Below are 16062 nucleotides of genomic sequence, written 5' to 3'. Positions count from 1 at the left end.
TTAACAGTTTATTACAGTAGGTTTATTACCTTGTTTGTTTTGTTTTCATTGCTGTTCTGTTTTTATACAATTATATTTTAACTAGCAGATAAGCCCGGCGTTGCTCGGGCAAAAAGTAACGATAGCAAAGATTAAGATTATCACATTATAGCCAATCTTACCCGTTTTCACAGAATGCAAGAATTAGGTCCCCCTGTTTCCAGAGTAATTAGAGAATTTTTAGATGGGTCTAAAAATATAAGAGTGGATCAAATGAAAACAGAACAGTAGCCATTATTTATTTTCAAATGCAATCACCAAAATTACACAAGCGCTTGTCCCACTGTTGCAGCAAGCGGTGAATACCTCATTCGTAGAGTTTGGCTGAGATTGAAACCAGTTTCGAACGGTGTCCACGACTTTCTGTCCGATTGAAAACGTCGATCCCGCAATGCTTTTTTTTTAGTGGACCAAACATGTGAAAGTCGCACGCACCTAACGTAAATTTTACATATAAAATTTTTCCTAAAGTTTTGCACTTTAGCATAAAATAAAAACAACATTTTATGAATAAATTAATTTTACTACATTATTGGTTTTATTTTTATTAAATAACTTATATGTTATGTAACATGTACGGTATGTCAAACATTTGTTACATATATTCTGGTTTCATTGTGTACTTACATTAATATAAATATAGTTTTTAATAATAACAATTCATATAATTAAACGATAACTAAGTTTTTTTTTTTATTGTTTACATGAGATTCATTTCTAAACATGTGAATAAAAATACATTTCTCTCTCTGTTATAAAATACTCGTTAAAAAGTGATCTTGTGCAGTCTATTTAACATGACTTTAGGTGACAGAATTCAGAAGTAAAGAAAACTGATTCAGAAAACAACAGAGAGAGACAAAAAATTTTCAATTACAGAATGAAACAGCATTGTTTAATTAGAACAAAATGATACTTGGTTCAGCAGAAACACTGAACACTGAGCATTGGTACAGGAAAGAGCAAAATTAAATGCATTAACAGTGTCTGTAATTCTGTAATCCCTGTTGTATGCTGTTCAAGATGTGGTTATTTTTCAAATCCAGAAGTGCATCATTGTCGATGGTACAATGTTTCAACACTGTGGACAGAATACTTGACATACTAGTTGCATTTGTGCTGTATCAACTTTGAATTATGTCTATGTTGTTTGGTGCCTGAATTTTTATTATTTTCTTAGTCTTTTCTGCTCTTTCCTATAAGTGTTTCTGATAAATATTGAACCAAGTATTGTTTTTTTTACTAATTAAACAACTTTTTTTCATTTTGTAATTGGACATTTTGCCTATCTCTGTTGCTTTTCTACCTATCTTTGTTTTGAGTTAGTTTTCTTTAGTTCTGTACTTTGCACTAGGGATGCTAAAATCACATTCAATGGATTGCACGTGGTCACTTTTCTGTAGGTGCTATGACAGATGGTTTAAAAGTTTATAGAGAGTTATTGACTTTTTTAAGAATTCTGTATATCTTACTTCGATGTAAGAAAATGAATTTCATATTAATAGACAAGAAAATATCGTGTATTTACATTAATATAAATATAGTTTTTAATAATAAATGACTATGAAATTTAAATTATTATGTATAAGAATAAAATAATCATACAAAATAAATAACAGCTTTATTATTATATACCGTTTTTTATTCAGATACCAAAGAGCCAGAAATTCAGAAGATGCCAAAAGAAGTTGTTGTAGAGTTTAGGCCTCACAATAATGCAGCTTGGTTGCATGTTCAAAGTTTGGCTCAAAATCCAAGAGTTCGTGCAAAACTCAGTTTACAGAGACATCTGAAAACTGTTTTCGAATATTTACAAAAGAGGTGGAAACCGTATCGATTAAGACAGGTATTTACAATTATTTATTTGAAATTTTTATTCTAATACACAAAGTAAACTAATTTAGTTTAATTACTTATAGAAAGAGCAAATTTTGTCAGGAGTTACAAATTCGTCAGTGTTGACAAGTACAGAACAGATGCCGTTATTACATATTAGGCCTAGGCAAAATGCCAACATCTCTTTTGTTAAAATTTCGCCATCAGATGTGACTACAAGTGGTGACGTTTGTCTTGAAAATTATAAAAAGAATATTGCAGTCGATAATGTAGGAGAAAAAGAATCATTAAAGAAAAATAAAACACCAGGAAGATTAAAAAATAAGTCAGATTTAAAATTAGCATCTTTGCCTGTAAATAAAGAACATGTTAAAACGAACAATTCAGATAAAATGGTAAAATTAGATAAATCAAATGAAGAAGAAAAACCTAGTATTTATAACACAAATAATAATGTTCCAGAGAAAAATGCACAAGAAGAAAATCCAGCATTTGAGGCACAGCGGTCGTTAAATTTGTTAAAGGGAATGTTAAATTCAATGAATGAGAATTCCTCTGTGAAAAACTGTAATGAACAGGTATCTCATAATGAAGATGGCAATAATATTAAAATAAATGAAGCAATAGATAAAAACTGTAAAAGTATTGAACAAATTTATCTAAATGCTCAAAAAGATGCAAACAATTTGACTCTTGGTCAATTACTTAGCTTGGCTTCGTCCAATAAAACAGAGGAGAATGTAGAAGAAAAGGAAGACAAAACAGCAACTACGAGTGAAAGTGACGTACCTGTAAATAACATCAATCATGTACCAAAGAATCAAAATCATTGTGAAGCAAATAATATATTGACCGAAGAAAAGATCGACACGATTCGCAAAGGTTGGACCGAACAAACAATAGGAATGCTAACTGTAGGAGAATTATATTTAATGGTAAGTTATATTTGAAGTAATTCTTATTATTTATTTAATGTTACTTCACATTTCCTTCAAAAATTAAGTTATATTTTTCACTTAAAACATAAGGCAATATGTTGTTGTTTCTTTTTAAATAGGGATGCTTAAATTTCTTATTTTTGGAGTTGACAGAATACATTCAACATTCGACATTTTCTGGATCAAACAGCATTAAACCAAATTTCCGTCTAATTCGTTGAAATATTTCTATTATTCCATGGATTTCTCCAGTTATTATTCTGAATGGAAACTAATTCTTATTACATAATCTACAGGTTGCATTTGTTCATTAATTTTAAAAGTTTTCTTGATTCTATGTATTTTAAATAATAATTAAGATCTTGAGGCTTTGTTTTAAACAATTTTTTTTTATTTAAAATGGAATTGACCAGTTATTCTTTTATTGGATATATCTTCAATGTTAATAAACACTAAAACGTTAAAATGAACATTATTAGGTATTAACGTCTTCCTTCCAAACTGTTGTATATGTTTTTATTTCATATGAAAATGTGTGAAATGTGACATTATATTGTAACTTTAAAGATAAAACTGCTGAATTCGTGAATCAGGAATTTACTACGGTAAAACCTGTCTACGATAGAACCTGAATAAAACAGGAGCCTGCCTAAATAGAAAAAAAATCTTCAGAAAGGAGTGATTATGTACTTTAAATCCTGCTAAAAGCCAGAAACTTTTCTGTCATGGAAACAAGAGGTTTTTAGGTACAAAGAACATAACATAACAAATGGAATTTTAATTTTTAATTTCTAGACAAATAAACAAATCATCCCCAGATATTACCATGCTCTGGTATCAGACTATTTCAAGAATCATTTTGAACCATGTCTTAGAAACAAGAGTCAAGTGACAAGGGGACACAAGGTCTTTGTTGGAATTAACCAAGGATAGAATCTGATAATATTAGGAATTGAGAACTTTCAAGAATCAAGTTCTCAAGAATAAGCAATGAATATAACATGTGAAACAACAGGAATAAGATAACACAGTGCTGCCAATTTGCCTTGTATGGAGTAATTAGTAACTAATACCAAGTTTCTAAAACAAGATAATTAAGAAGTTGATAATTAAAGAGATTGTAGTAAATGATTGATTAGAAATTAAAATTCCTTGTGAAGCCAGATAACACAATAGCCTGATCTCTGTATTACTGTAATGTGATTATCAGGTTTTAAAGGTGAAATTTAGCCATTTCAGTTTTTTCTAGAAACAATTGGAAAAAATGTTCTAGAATATTCAACATAGATATATAAGTAGAGTATCCAAAGGGTGTTTCATCATATATTTCATTGGAAATAGATGCATCAGCGATGTCTGACAATATGAAAGTTTTGAAATAACACATTTGCGTGCTGTTACTCTATCACTACAGAGTGGCTGCAATGCAACGAAGGCTCAAAGGCTCTCATCTGCAAAGTATTTGTTAAAGTGTTTATGGATGAACAAAGTCAATTAATCATCTGTTGAAAATAGTAAAGAGTTGATATTTGCAGAGGGTGGCAATGATCTGCATTATTATGATGGAGCTGCTTCCAACTCACATCACTATCATGAAAGAACTGTACTGTGAACAACTAGATCATTTGAATGTCAAGATCAAAGAACTTTGTTTAAAAATTGACAAAGTCTGATACTGCCATTACAATGTATCAGCACATAGAACAAAGATGACCTTACGGAAACTGGCCAGTTGGGGCAGGGAGGTTGTCCGGTCCACCTTACAGCCCAGACTTGGCACGAACCGATTACCATTTATTTTGCACCCTGCCGAATCATATTGCCAATGTATAGTTCAATGATAATAGTTTGAGACTTTTTCTTCAAAGAAAAATCTCAGTCATTCTATGCTGACAGAATTGAAAGTTTGCAGCAAAGATGTGATTGATATTGATGCTGATTACCTAAAAGACTGAACTGTAATTACTGTTGAGTTGATTTTCAATAAAGTTTTTTTTCAAAATGTATAAATTTTACCCTTACAACTGGTAGAATTTCTGACTTCAGAGCAAGATACTAGTTTTGGCACTCAAATTGGCTTGTCCGTCATCATGTGAGCGCCTATTTGTACAGATCACATCCAAGAAATGTTGAAATATCTAGCACAAGTTCTTGGAAACAACAAGAACTTCTTGCAATTGTTCTCAATTCTTGCATTTGAATGCTCCAATCTTTAGTAGGAATCATATTGAATTAATTTGGATTAAACCTAGTAATAATTTTTTGTGTGTGCAAAAGTGATTTCACTACAAGAATTGAATGTAATTATGTAATATTTCTCTGGTGTAGTGTAAAGATGAAGAAAGAAAACAAGTACTAAAATCTGTTAAAAACCAGAACCTGTCAAAAAAGAAAAAAATAATTTGATACTGTATGATTTTGGTTTTCACATATTTTACTGTACTTAATAAAAAAAACAGATATGATTTTTAAGTAATAATTTTAGGTTCTAATGCTAATGACTTCATTGATAGACAAACAAATCTCTGTACATACTAAAAACAGTTAATCAGAAATAAACTGACTATAACTGTTTTCAGTATGAATGGAGGTTTGATTATTAAGTAATCTTTTCAGCCATCTTCAGTTTACAAAGAAATTAAAATACAGTCGAGTCCGCATAAGTCGACACCTGGATAACTCGACACCATCGGTTAAGTAGTCAGTTTTCTCTGGTCCCGGCCGACTTACGTAGGCATTAATGTTAAAAAACTCCGGGTTACTCGACATCGTTTAACTCTTCACCACTGGATAAGTTGACATACTTTTGCTGTCCCACACTCCGATAAGTCGTTACCCCCTCATGAAAAAATGAATTCACTCCGCACGTGTGGTGCAAACTCATTTTTTTCAGGAAGGGGAGTCAATTTATTTATTAATATATAATTAATATATTTAATAATATAATAATATATTAATATTATTAATATATATATACATACATATACATATTAATAAAAATGCCTTAACATTTTATGTATTTTTATGTATAAAATAATAACAGATAAACAAAAAGAAAATATACAATCTATATCAACATCACACTAGAATCCAATTTTGCATTTTCTCATGCGAGAGGCATTAAGAATCCTTAGACATTACTTGCCAACAATTGACAATTGCGAAGATGATGTTTTAAAGGCGTTCGTGATTGTTGAAAAAGAAAGTCGAGACAGTTAAGTGCTCGAAACAAACAACACTAAACGAATTTTTCAGTTTTTCATCTACAGAGTAATTGTAAATGGAGGACACAATGTATTGTAAGCCTATACTACTGTATAATGCACTACTGTATTTTATTAATTGTAACAATAGTTTTGTGGTTTTTTTTTCCAACTTTGCATTAGTCGTCACATCGGATAACTTGACACATTTCCACTTCCCCTTGGGGTGTCGACTTATGCGGATTCGACTGTAAATGATTCAAACATATCTTAAAGTCGACGAGAATTATACTCATTACAGAAAAACATAAAATTAGAATAAAATTTAAAATTGAATTAGGAGTTAACTTATTCCTATTTCAATGGTTATGCCTTAAAACTCTACAAATGTTGGTATGTGACTAAAAAGACTACTTAAAATAAAGTATCTTCTTGGTTACTTAAGTTTTTTTTTTTGGATAAAAAGTACAGTACAGTGACTTCCCGTAAAAACACACACTCCTATAATGGAAATTTGTATAACACAATGAAAAAATTGTGACTAGTATTCGTGCAAAATTCTAATTTTGTTGTCCAGAGGTATACTTTTCTTTTTTGTCTTTTAAGCCTGGTTTAAACTTGCAAAAATCATCTGATAACATACAACTCGACAATGTGATTACCTATAATGCATAACATATCTCCTGCATTATATGCAACTCCGCTGTATTCTTATTTAAATTTTAAATATTAAACAATTTTCAAATAATTTTGTTCTAATTTTATGTTCCAGTTTCAAAGTATGTTCTGTATCATTTGTTCATAACATTTTTATAAGCTGAAGATGGCCAATAATCTTACAGAATAGAAAAAAAAAGTAAATTGTTAGTTTCTACTACATTATTTTGTGTATAAAAATGGTCGTAAAATAAGCTACGTCGGAACCATAACTTCCTGTTTAAGCAGCATCGATTAATGTCGATAAATTTATTAAATGTAACAATTATCGAGAATTGACGTTATGTAAATAAATACGCTATATTATGACTACATTTAATAATTGGATATAGAGTAGTTTTGCCCAGAGGTAGGTGATTAAGTTGCCATCTTGTAATAAATTTAATGATTATAAATAAGTTAATATTTAATTGCCTGCCTCTAGGTAAAATTATTCTATATCTAGTTATTAAATGTGTTATTATGGTTACAGTATAGCCTGGTACAATATGGCAGATCGTTTTGTATTAATTGAGAATTGGGTTATTCGATGTTTATATTTTTTTATATATAAGATGTATCTTAATGTCTAAAAACATCAGTACATCAAACCAGTTAAACAAACAACAAAAATATACTCTGCTCTGGCCACACACACAAGTGATGACGACATTCTGATCTCTTACGATGATACCAGACTGCTGCACTACACAGCAGATCTGGCATGTTTAAAATAATTGTTATCTCTAGAAATTTATAAAGCCGTGAAAAATTGGACTATTGTCAATCAGACAATCTGTCGATGGCATGGAGAGCACGGTTCAAACTGTAGTAAATTACTTCGTGGTACACACCTGAACCTCGACCATTTAAAAATTTGAGTTCTATATTTGCTTTCGTATTCTGCTTTTCAATACGCTTATGTAACCTGAAGATGTCCAATTGATAAGGACAAAAACGTTCATTATATTATATATTTTTGTTGTTTATCTGGTTTAGTGTACTGGTGTATTTTAAATAATATATACCAGTTATTGACGTGTTTAATATGTACCTTAATGTTTTGCATCGTTAGATATTTGTCTAAGCTAAAATATACAAAATAATTTTTTTGTATAATTTGTTCTGGTATTAAAAATGTTAAATTGTAGTTCAAATGCATTTTATTTCTTGTGAGCATTATCATAAATAATAATTAATTGAGAAGGTTCTGGAAGAGAAGAATTGGCCCAAAGCGAAACTAGAACCCACAACACCCGCTTGACATGCAGATGTGTAGCCAACGTGTTTGGTTCCACTTCAGGACGATTCACGATCATAAGTATTTGTTATAATTAGACTGACATTTTCATACCTGTTGGAAATATAAAAATAAACGAAATGCTGCTAATTAAAAACTGAATTATTATTAATTGGATGTGTACTTTTTGTACCTCGGTATCTGTGAAGATTGATTACAGGACCCCTGTGACAGATGCTCAATTTTCTTATGAAGGTGTTGAGTTCTTATTCTAGAATACTAGTGGGCAAACATTTATTCACTACAGGCCTTACGTACCACAAAGCAGGGAAATGCATAAGGCTTGCAGTGGATAAATGTTGCTCAATTTTCATGTATAAAGTGCTTTAGTATTTGTATATAACTTATACACATCCTCTTATTTGTTTTAAATTGTCTGTAGATTACTTATAATAAGTAATATGATGTAAATGTTAACTGAATGTTTGTTACTGTGTTGTTTAGGAAGTAATGATAAGAAAAACTGTCACTACAGATATAACTATTGTAACATATACCAGTGCCCAAAATTAAAGTACAAACACAAAACTTGTTTAAAATAGATAATAGTAGTTAATTGTGTCCCTGTTTTAAAAATTGTAATGAAAAATAAATGCCTGTTTAATAATCTGTACAACCTCCAGTTTTTAAGATACTAGTTTAAAGGATGGAAAACTGATTTAATTTATTACATATTTAACAAATCTTGCTAATTTATGGTTGTAACACAATAGCAACCTTCCTTCCCTCTTGTTGTTTTGTAGCGTTCAATATGGTGTCATGCAGTTTATAAGTCCTCTGGAACAGTTTGCATTTTGAAATTTTAACGCTTTAGAATCCCAGTCGTTTAACTGCACGTGTTGGACTTCTACGTAGATTACAAACATAAATCAACAAAGATGATGAAAATTAACAGGTATGTGTCAGATTTAAATATAAATATATAAAAAATAAACAAGATGACGAAAAAACACGACCTTAGCAGATAACATATATAAAATATATGATATTTTACATTTTAAGTTCACATCTATTAGAGCCTTCCACAGACTGGATATCGCATTGCTGGTATTGATTTTTAAATTGGAATTGGTTTTTATCCCAAGGAAGAGTATTTAAAATGACCAAAAACGTTAGAAAAAGTAAAATTTGCACTGCATTTAAACGTATGGGTGGTTGTTTTGTAGTTTGTGATGAATACAGTTTTACTGAATAGTGAACTGGTAATAAACCATTATAGTCATTGTGTTGAGAGATGGCACTTGATCAGTACTAATTGTGCCTATTTCAAGGGAGATAGCTTTGATTATGGCATCATTTTCAAGAGTAAATAGTTCGTATCTGATTCTTATTGGGTCTTTTACATGAATAAGAACTTTTGTCCAGAGGCAGGTGATTGTGAACTGAACCATAAAATTCAAATGCAGTAGAAATATTGCTGTCACGAATGGACAGAATTGAACATCAGTGAAAGCTCGTCAACGAAATTTGGTCAGCCTATTATGCGAGGAAAATGCATGCAATACCGAATAAATGACCGTTGCTATTTTTACCTGTGCCAAACTCTCCTTAGAATTTCTTGTGATGTAAAATTACATTTGGTCATTTACATTCAAACTAAAAATCAAATGCACTGCATTGGATATTTAGTTTGTTTGCAGTTATTCGTATCACTTAATCATTATAGAGCCATCATTAAGTGATACGAATAACCGCTTCAACAACGACTAAAATGAATTAATAATATCAAAAGGTGAGAACAGTCAAATTGTAATGTACTGCGCAACACAAAAAAGTGGAATTACACATAATTAGGGTTCTAATCAAATACCAGGCCTGGACTTAACAGGAAAGGAAAATACAATGATCTAAAATAACATTTATATAAGCAAGTATCCACAATAATTTTAGGTTGAACAGTAATATATACAAATAAACAACAATGATTATAAACAAGAAGTTAGTAATAAAATATATATTTTAAATATTCAAAACAAGTCAAGATCAATTATGTACAAGCAAAAAACAAACAATCAATGAAAGAAATTCTTTTTTCCCAGTTCAGGATGTACAATTAATTAAATCTCCCCCAATATCGAAAATAAAAATAAAGAATATATCTCTTATAAGTTGACCACTTTATGAAAAGAATGCCAGACAATTCACTTTAAGGAAGGTGACTTTTGAGAGCTACAAACACCATTGAATGGGTGTGTCTTCTTTTATCTGCTTACAAGTGTAATTCTGCACTTCTCTGTTTACACATTTAAGTGTTACGGGATCAGTCACTTATGTAAATAATATATTTGTTGGTCTTAATTTTGAATTTAGTAGATTTTAGGAGTTTCCATCCTTAATTAAAACAAAAGAGTCCCCGAAAAAGAAAATAACAACCAAAAGCAACACCCGAAACATAAAATAATGATTGGACTTTGACTCCTTACAAAATTTTTACAAAATCAGCAATAAAAGTGAGTGTAAAAAATCAAAGTAGCTTCAAATTTGTCGGAAGAATATGATGTATCTATTGGAGAAATAGGAAAATTAATTGCGCCTAATTAAATGTTACATTCACACTGAAGAAATATTTCAGACATTGCACAATGCCCATATTGCTATTGGCAATGGCAGAAACCATACGGAAAAAGAATGAAGTACAAAATATAAAAATATTACAAGGGAGATGTTTATAATTTACAGAAAAAACAGAATGTTCCTTTCAAACCGTGCTGATTTCCAAAAACCAGGATGTTATTAGTACTATAGAGTTGGTAACGAATAAAAAACATGGTGATTCAAAAATAGAAGAAGTGTGTCTAAAACAAGGGAAATTTCGTATCTAATGCCATTGCTTTTTATTGCCATATGTTCTTGCTTAAGAAGCAAGCAGAAAAAGTGATTGGTACATCGCATTCTAAATACCCAACAGCTAATGTTGGTGACAGTAAGATTGTAGATGGAGCCTGCAGTGATGGAAAAAACATATTAACTGTCATTGTTACGATCGAAGATAAAAACCTATACAAACTGGGTACCAAATGTGGCATATTAAACCTATTATATTCCAGAAACCAATTAACTGTTTGTAAAGAAAACTTCATTTCTGTTGGAGATGTATCGAGTGCAGAAAGTGCTTAGATAATGTGCAAGAATGTCATCACTTTCTGGAGGCCAAAGCTATAGTCAATGCTGCTGCAAAATTGGTTGCAAATCTAATAGATGCAAATGTTATAGAGAAAAATATATTATGTAATTCCGAATGTCGTCAAAATCTTTGAGGATATTTGAGAATAATATTGCTCGTAACTATTGGCTGTGTATGATCATTATATTAAGCAGAGTCATCCAGTTGATAAGCAAAATATATCACTAGTGAAGTAAGCAAAACATTTAGTAACTGGAAGCACTTAAATTGGATATGCCACTAAAAAATGAATTAAAATTCATCTCTCTAATTATTCATTTTATGTTTAAATGATCACTTTATGCACTAAAACTTAAAATTCAACACTAAAACAGGTGACATCTTAGTAAAAATCATCATTTTCAGTCTGCTTATATATCGTCTTAATCTATGTTTACCCACCTCAAATTTGTGTGTATCTTGATGATGGTCTACAAATGTATCAAAAACATTGAATTCTAGTAATGTGTCGCTTATTTTGGCGTTGAATTTTAAGTTTGGTCAGTTTAGTAAACCTGTCATCGTTTCATTGCTAGTATCATTTCGGAAAGATTGAAATTACATAATTCAAAATTTGATAGCAGACAGAGGGAATACTCTAAAAAAAAAATAAATAACCATGCAGATTTAATTGTAGTAAACTCCTGCTAATTCAGACTGCATAACTCATAACTGCATAAAATTTCTTGATAACAGAAAAATTATAATTATAACAAAATTATAATTAAGAAGTATTTTTGATAGTGGAAGTCATTGCAATACTGTAGCCGACAAGTCATCGAACACTGTACATTGCAGTATACTGGACTGTCTTAAAATTTTTTGAGCTTATTTCCTGTAATAATAAATCCAACAGTATAACCTATTAATACTTAATAAACTTCTGTATAGAATTGATAATAACAAATTATTTATTCTATATTCATCTTCTCATTTTCCATGTCAATAAACAATCAATCCTACTAACTAAGCTAACTTTTGTAAACTTGGACAACCTTCACCACCTGTTGGAGTACACATGTCCTGCAGAAATCTCTGAAATATTCGACCAATAGAATTGGCTGCCTGTTACTTGTTAATAAGCTTGTATATAATTGGACGGTCCACACTGCCAAAGAAATCTGGTAAACAACTAAATCCTATTTTTTCCATTACCGAGTTTAGTCAATAGTAAATCTAGGTAGTTACATGGTTACAACTTATAATGAACCTTTACATGAGAAATTTATCTGCTAATACAGTAGACCCCCCATAACACGGTATATAAGTTCTGTGTTATATGAATCCGTGTTGTATGAGTCACTTAAATACATGAGCCAATCACAGCCCGGCACACAGGCTGTGATTGGCTCATGTATTTAAGTGACTCATACAACACGGATTCATATAATCACAGCCTGTGTGCCAGGCTGTGATTGGCTTATGTATTTAAGTGACTCGTACAACACGGAACTTATCTACCTTGTTATAGGGGGGTCTACTGTATATGCAATATTAATCCTCTTTCATTGTTGCTGTAAAATTTGATTTTTAGCATGTACAAGGTTTTTGTGTGTCAATAATAATATGTTTAATCTGAATTTTTGTTGTTGTTAAAACAAATTTTTAAATTAATAGTTATACCATTGTAATTTTCAATTAAAAAATTGTCAAATTGTCATAAGTAATATTGTAAAATGGATTTCAAGTATTGGACTGGCAACAAATTTTGTGACTTGGGAGTATATATCACTCTCTCTGTGTGCCATATCAGAAATCCTGATGTTGGCAAGCACTTGGTGCAGGTTAATAAGTGGTTAGTTAAGGCGCCAAGGTGTATCCTGGGGGAAGTTACAACCAGAGTAGTTTCCCATTGACTTCTCTGATGTGCGATGTTACGCAGGGGGGAATGTCTTCCGGGAGGTCTATATATCACTAGAGGGTCTTTTTTTTTCAGACTTATTGTAGATTTGGCCAGGCCCATAATGGTAAGGTGTGTAGTGAAGGACAGATGCTTGGTGTACTCGGGACAGACCACCCCTGTGGTAAAATTTTGGGATTTTTGACCTGCACTGATTTGATCCCATATCTCCCAGAGTTGTAGGCTGTCTTAACTGCCTACAACTCTTGTAGGATGTCTTAACTGCCTTAGCCATTCTTGCCAGCCAGAAAAAAGATTTATCAATATAGTTATATTCTAATTTCATTTACAGTTCACTTGCATTATGACTTGATATTAAAATATTTTTATAAGTAATCAGTTAATGAATTATCTTCTTTGAAAAATGTTCAGATAAGTCTATGACATGTAGTGATTTTGAAAATCCTATGTATTAACATGTTTTTTGACAATAATATTTAGACTAAGCTATGAATTTATATAATGACATATATTCTAGTTAGTAGACTTAACAGTATCTATTGTAATTATATTTCTAAGTTAAATTTACATTGTTTTTTATGCTAGAAATCTCTATAAAGTCTAAAAACTTTATAGAAAATTATAGGGTTTTCATCTGTAAACCCATCATCATAAGTTTAGAAAAGAAGTGGAAGTCAATAGAAGACAACAGATTATTAAAGTTTGAGAGAATATACTATATTAATATTCTCTTATTAACTTTATATGATGAGACCCCAAACCATCAAAGCTTTGTTAAAAGAAACATACAAGGTGTGGTAGAAAAGTAACGAGACTAATTTTTTTTGCAACAATTTTATTTTACTTTTATACATTAATGTTATCTCCTTCAAAGTAGTTCCCTTGGGCAGCTATACATCGTTGGAGACATTGTTGCCAGTCTTCGTAGCAGTGCTGAAGGCTTCAACTAGAATCGCCTGCAGCAACACTGTTACGCTCCTTTGGATGTTATAGACAGTACCAAGATGATATCCTTTCAAATGGGTTTTGATCTTGGGGAACAAAAAAAGTCACACAGACTGAGATCAGGCAGATAGGGCCTGGAAAACTACAGAAATTTTTTTTCTGTCAAAAATTGGTTGATGGAGATAGCATCTGTGACAGGGGCATTGTCATGGTGGAGCATCCAAGTGTCAACAATATCCCGTCTGACTTGAAGCACTCAATGTTAGTCAACGGTCCTACCTTGCAACAGGTTCCACATTTTCTGCAGTTCTCGATGTTGAATGGCTCCCTGAGCAAGGTTCATCTTCTACTGCTTCTAGGCTCTCCAAAAAATGCTTTCTGCCACCAAAAAACTTGTGCTCATAATAAGGAGTGTTTCCCATAGGCTTGTTGCAACTTTTCGTAGGTCAAACTGGTTCACCAATAGAAGCAGTTTGAATTGGATGTACAGGGTCTTCCAAAATGAATACTACCATTTTAAACTGCTGTGATTTTGTTAATTATCCGAGAAGTACACAATGCACACCAGTCGATAATCTTCCATTCGCATTTAAACATCTGTCTACTGTCTGCAGGAAGCACTGTAAATGATAATGGCGACTTTGCAACAGGGAAGACTTTTTGTTTTCTGTGGTTTGTGAATTAATATGAAGTTTGTGGTTTGTGAAGTTGGAATCACTTGTCAATGTGCATAATGAGCAATCTGCAGGAACCAAAGAACTGCAGCTGCTGTGGGAGGAATGACAACGGATATACCATAGCAAGCTTCGGAAGAATTTGAGTATTGGTTTGATTTGCGCCATGTTATACGATACGCACACATTGAGAAACTGTAATGGACAAATGTGAAACTTGGATAGTATTCCAATGCTTTAATGTATTTTATAACATTTTCAGATAATAATTAAGATGGTAGCATTCTTTTTGGAACACCATATAAGTTCAAGAAATATCCATAACAAGTGTATTATATTCCTAAACTTTTATTTTTTTGGATAAAACTAACTTTTTCATATACTTAATCATAAAAATTTGTTGATAATAATAATTATTAAGCAGTTGACAATGAGAAATAACTCAAAATTAGTGAATAAAAGACTATTTAATATCTATGAAGAGTATTAAATAATCTTTGAGCTCTTTGTTTGCATTTATCAAGTTTCCATTTTAAATATTATGTAATAAGCGAGAATTGAATGGACATTGACTTGGGTTACTTTAATAAAATTAGATTTTCTTCAAGGTTTAACAATTTTCTTATTAATTATCTTTAGTATAAATTACAATTATTTATTTTAAGTATAAAAAGTTTTTAATGTTACTTTACATTATTAAAATTAAATGATTGAATAATTCATTTATATTCATTAACATACTGGCATTGTTTGTCTTTTACTGTTATTTTGATTCATTCACATAATTTGTTTCCGTTATTGGATTGAGTCATAAGTATTGTCATTTTTTTAAGTTTAAATAAAAATATACTTGGTTTACATTAAAAAATATATATATTTAATCCAATATACAGTGTCCGTCATTAGATTTGACATTTTTCTGTAGATCTACAAAGTTTTTGATGCCTGTCTTATAAAAATTATTAGATTTTGATTCAAAAAAAAGTTTTTACACGCTTCTGGATAGCTTAGTTTGAAAAGTTTTCCTGTGAAAACTGTTTCAAAAGGATTGAAAGAGGTGATAATCTGTAGATGCCAGATTGGGTTATGTGCACTGGAAGAACTTTTCAATTAAACTTCTCTATTTTTCTTATGTGGATGTTGTAAATATTCAACATGGGATCATATAACAAAATAATGCCCTTCTTTTCTGACAAATATGGAAGGGTTCTTTTGGAGTTTTCCACAAAGTTTTTCTCAATTGCCAGTAGTATAATGTAGCATTTACTGTTTCGTTTAAATTCTCTTTATATCCCACTTCCTTCCTAGCAATAACTTTCAGGAATGAAGATCATGCTTTGGTTTCAGAGCTGGAATAGCCTTTGGATGTAACCATTGTCTTTTATGAATTACATTAGCATATAGTGT

The 16062-nt window shown here is 31.0% G+C and overlaps 1 protein-coding gene across 2 annotated transcripts in view; it reads left to right on the top strand.

The window, feature by feature from the left end:
• The window catches only part of LOC136972589 (protein cramped-like), a 62957-nt gene that overhangs the window by 35549 nt on the left and 11346 nt on the right, over window positions 1–16062 (top strand). For both annotated transcript variants that reach the window (XM_067267162.1, XM_067267161.1), the window contains exons 8-9: window positions 1689–1885; window positions 1959–2810. In XM_067267162.1, coding sequence (XP_067123263.1) covers window positions 1689–1885; window positions 1959–2810 — 1049 coding nt within the window. The remainder of the gene's footprint in view (window positions 1–1688; window positions 1886–1958; window positions 2811–16062) is intronic.

Source organism: Centruroides vittatus, unplaced genomic scaffold (genome assembly GCF_030686945.1).
Source record: "Centruroides vittatus isolate TY-2023 unplaced genomic scaffold, ASM3068694v2 contig_298, whole genome shotgun sequence".
NCBI lineage: Eukaryota > Metazoa > Arthropoda > Arachnida > Scorpiones > Buthidae > Centruroides > Centruroides vittatus.
Note: the sequence above shows the minus strand (reverse complement) of the source record. Positions and strands in the feature narration are given on the sequence as shown.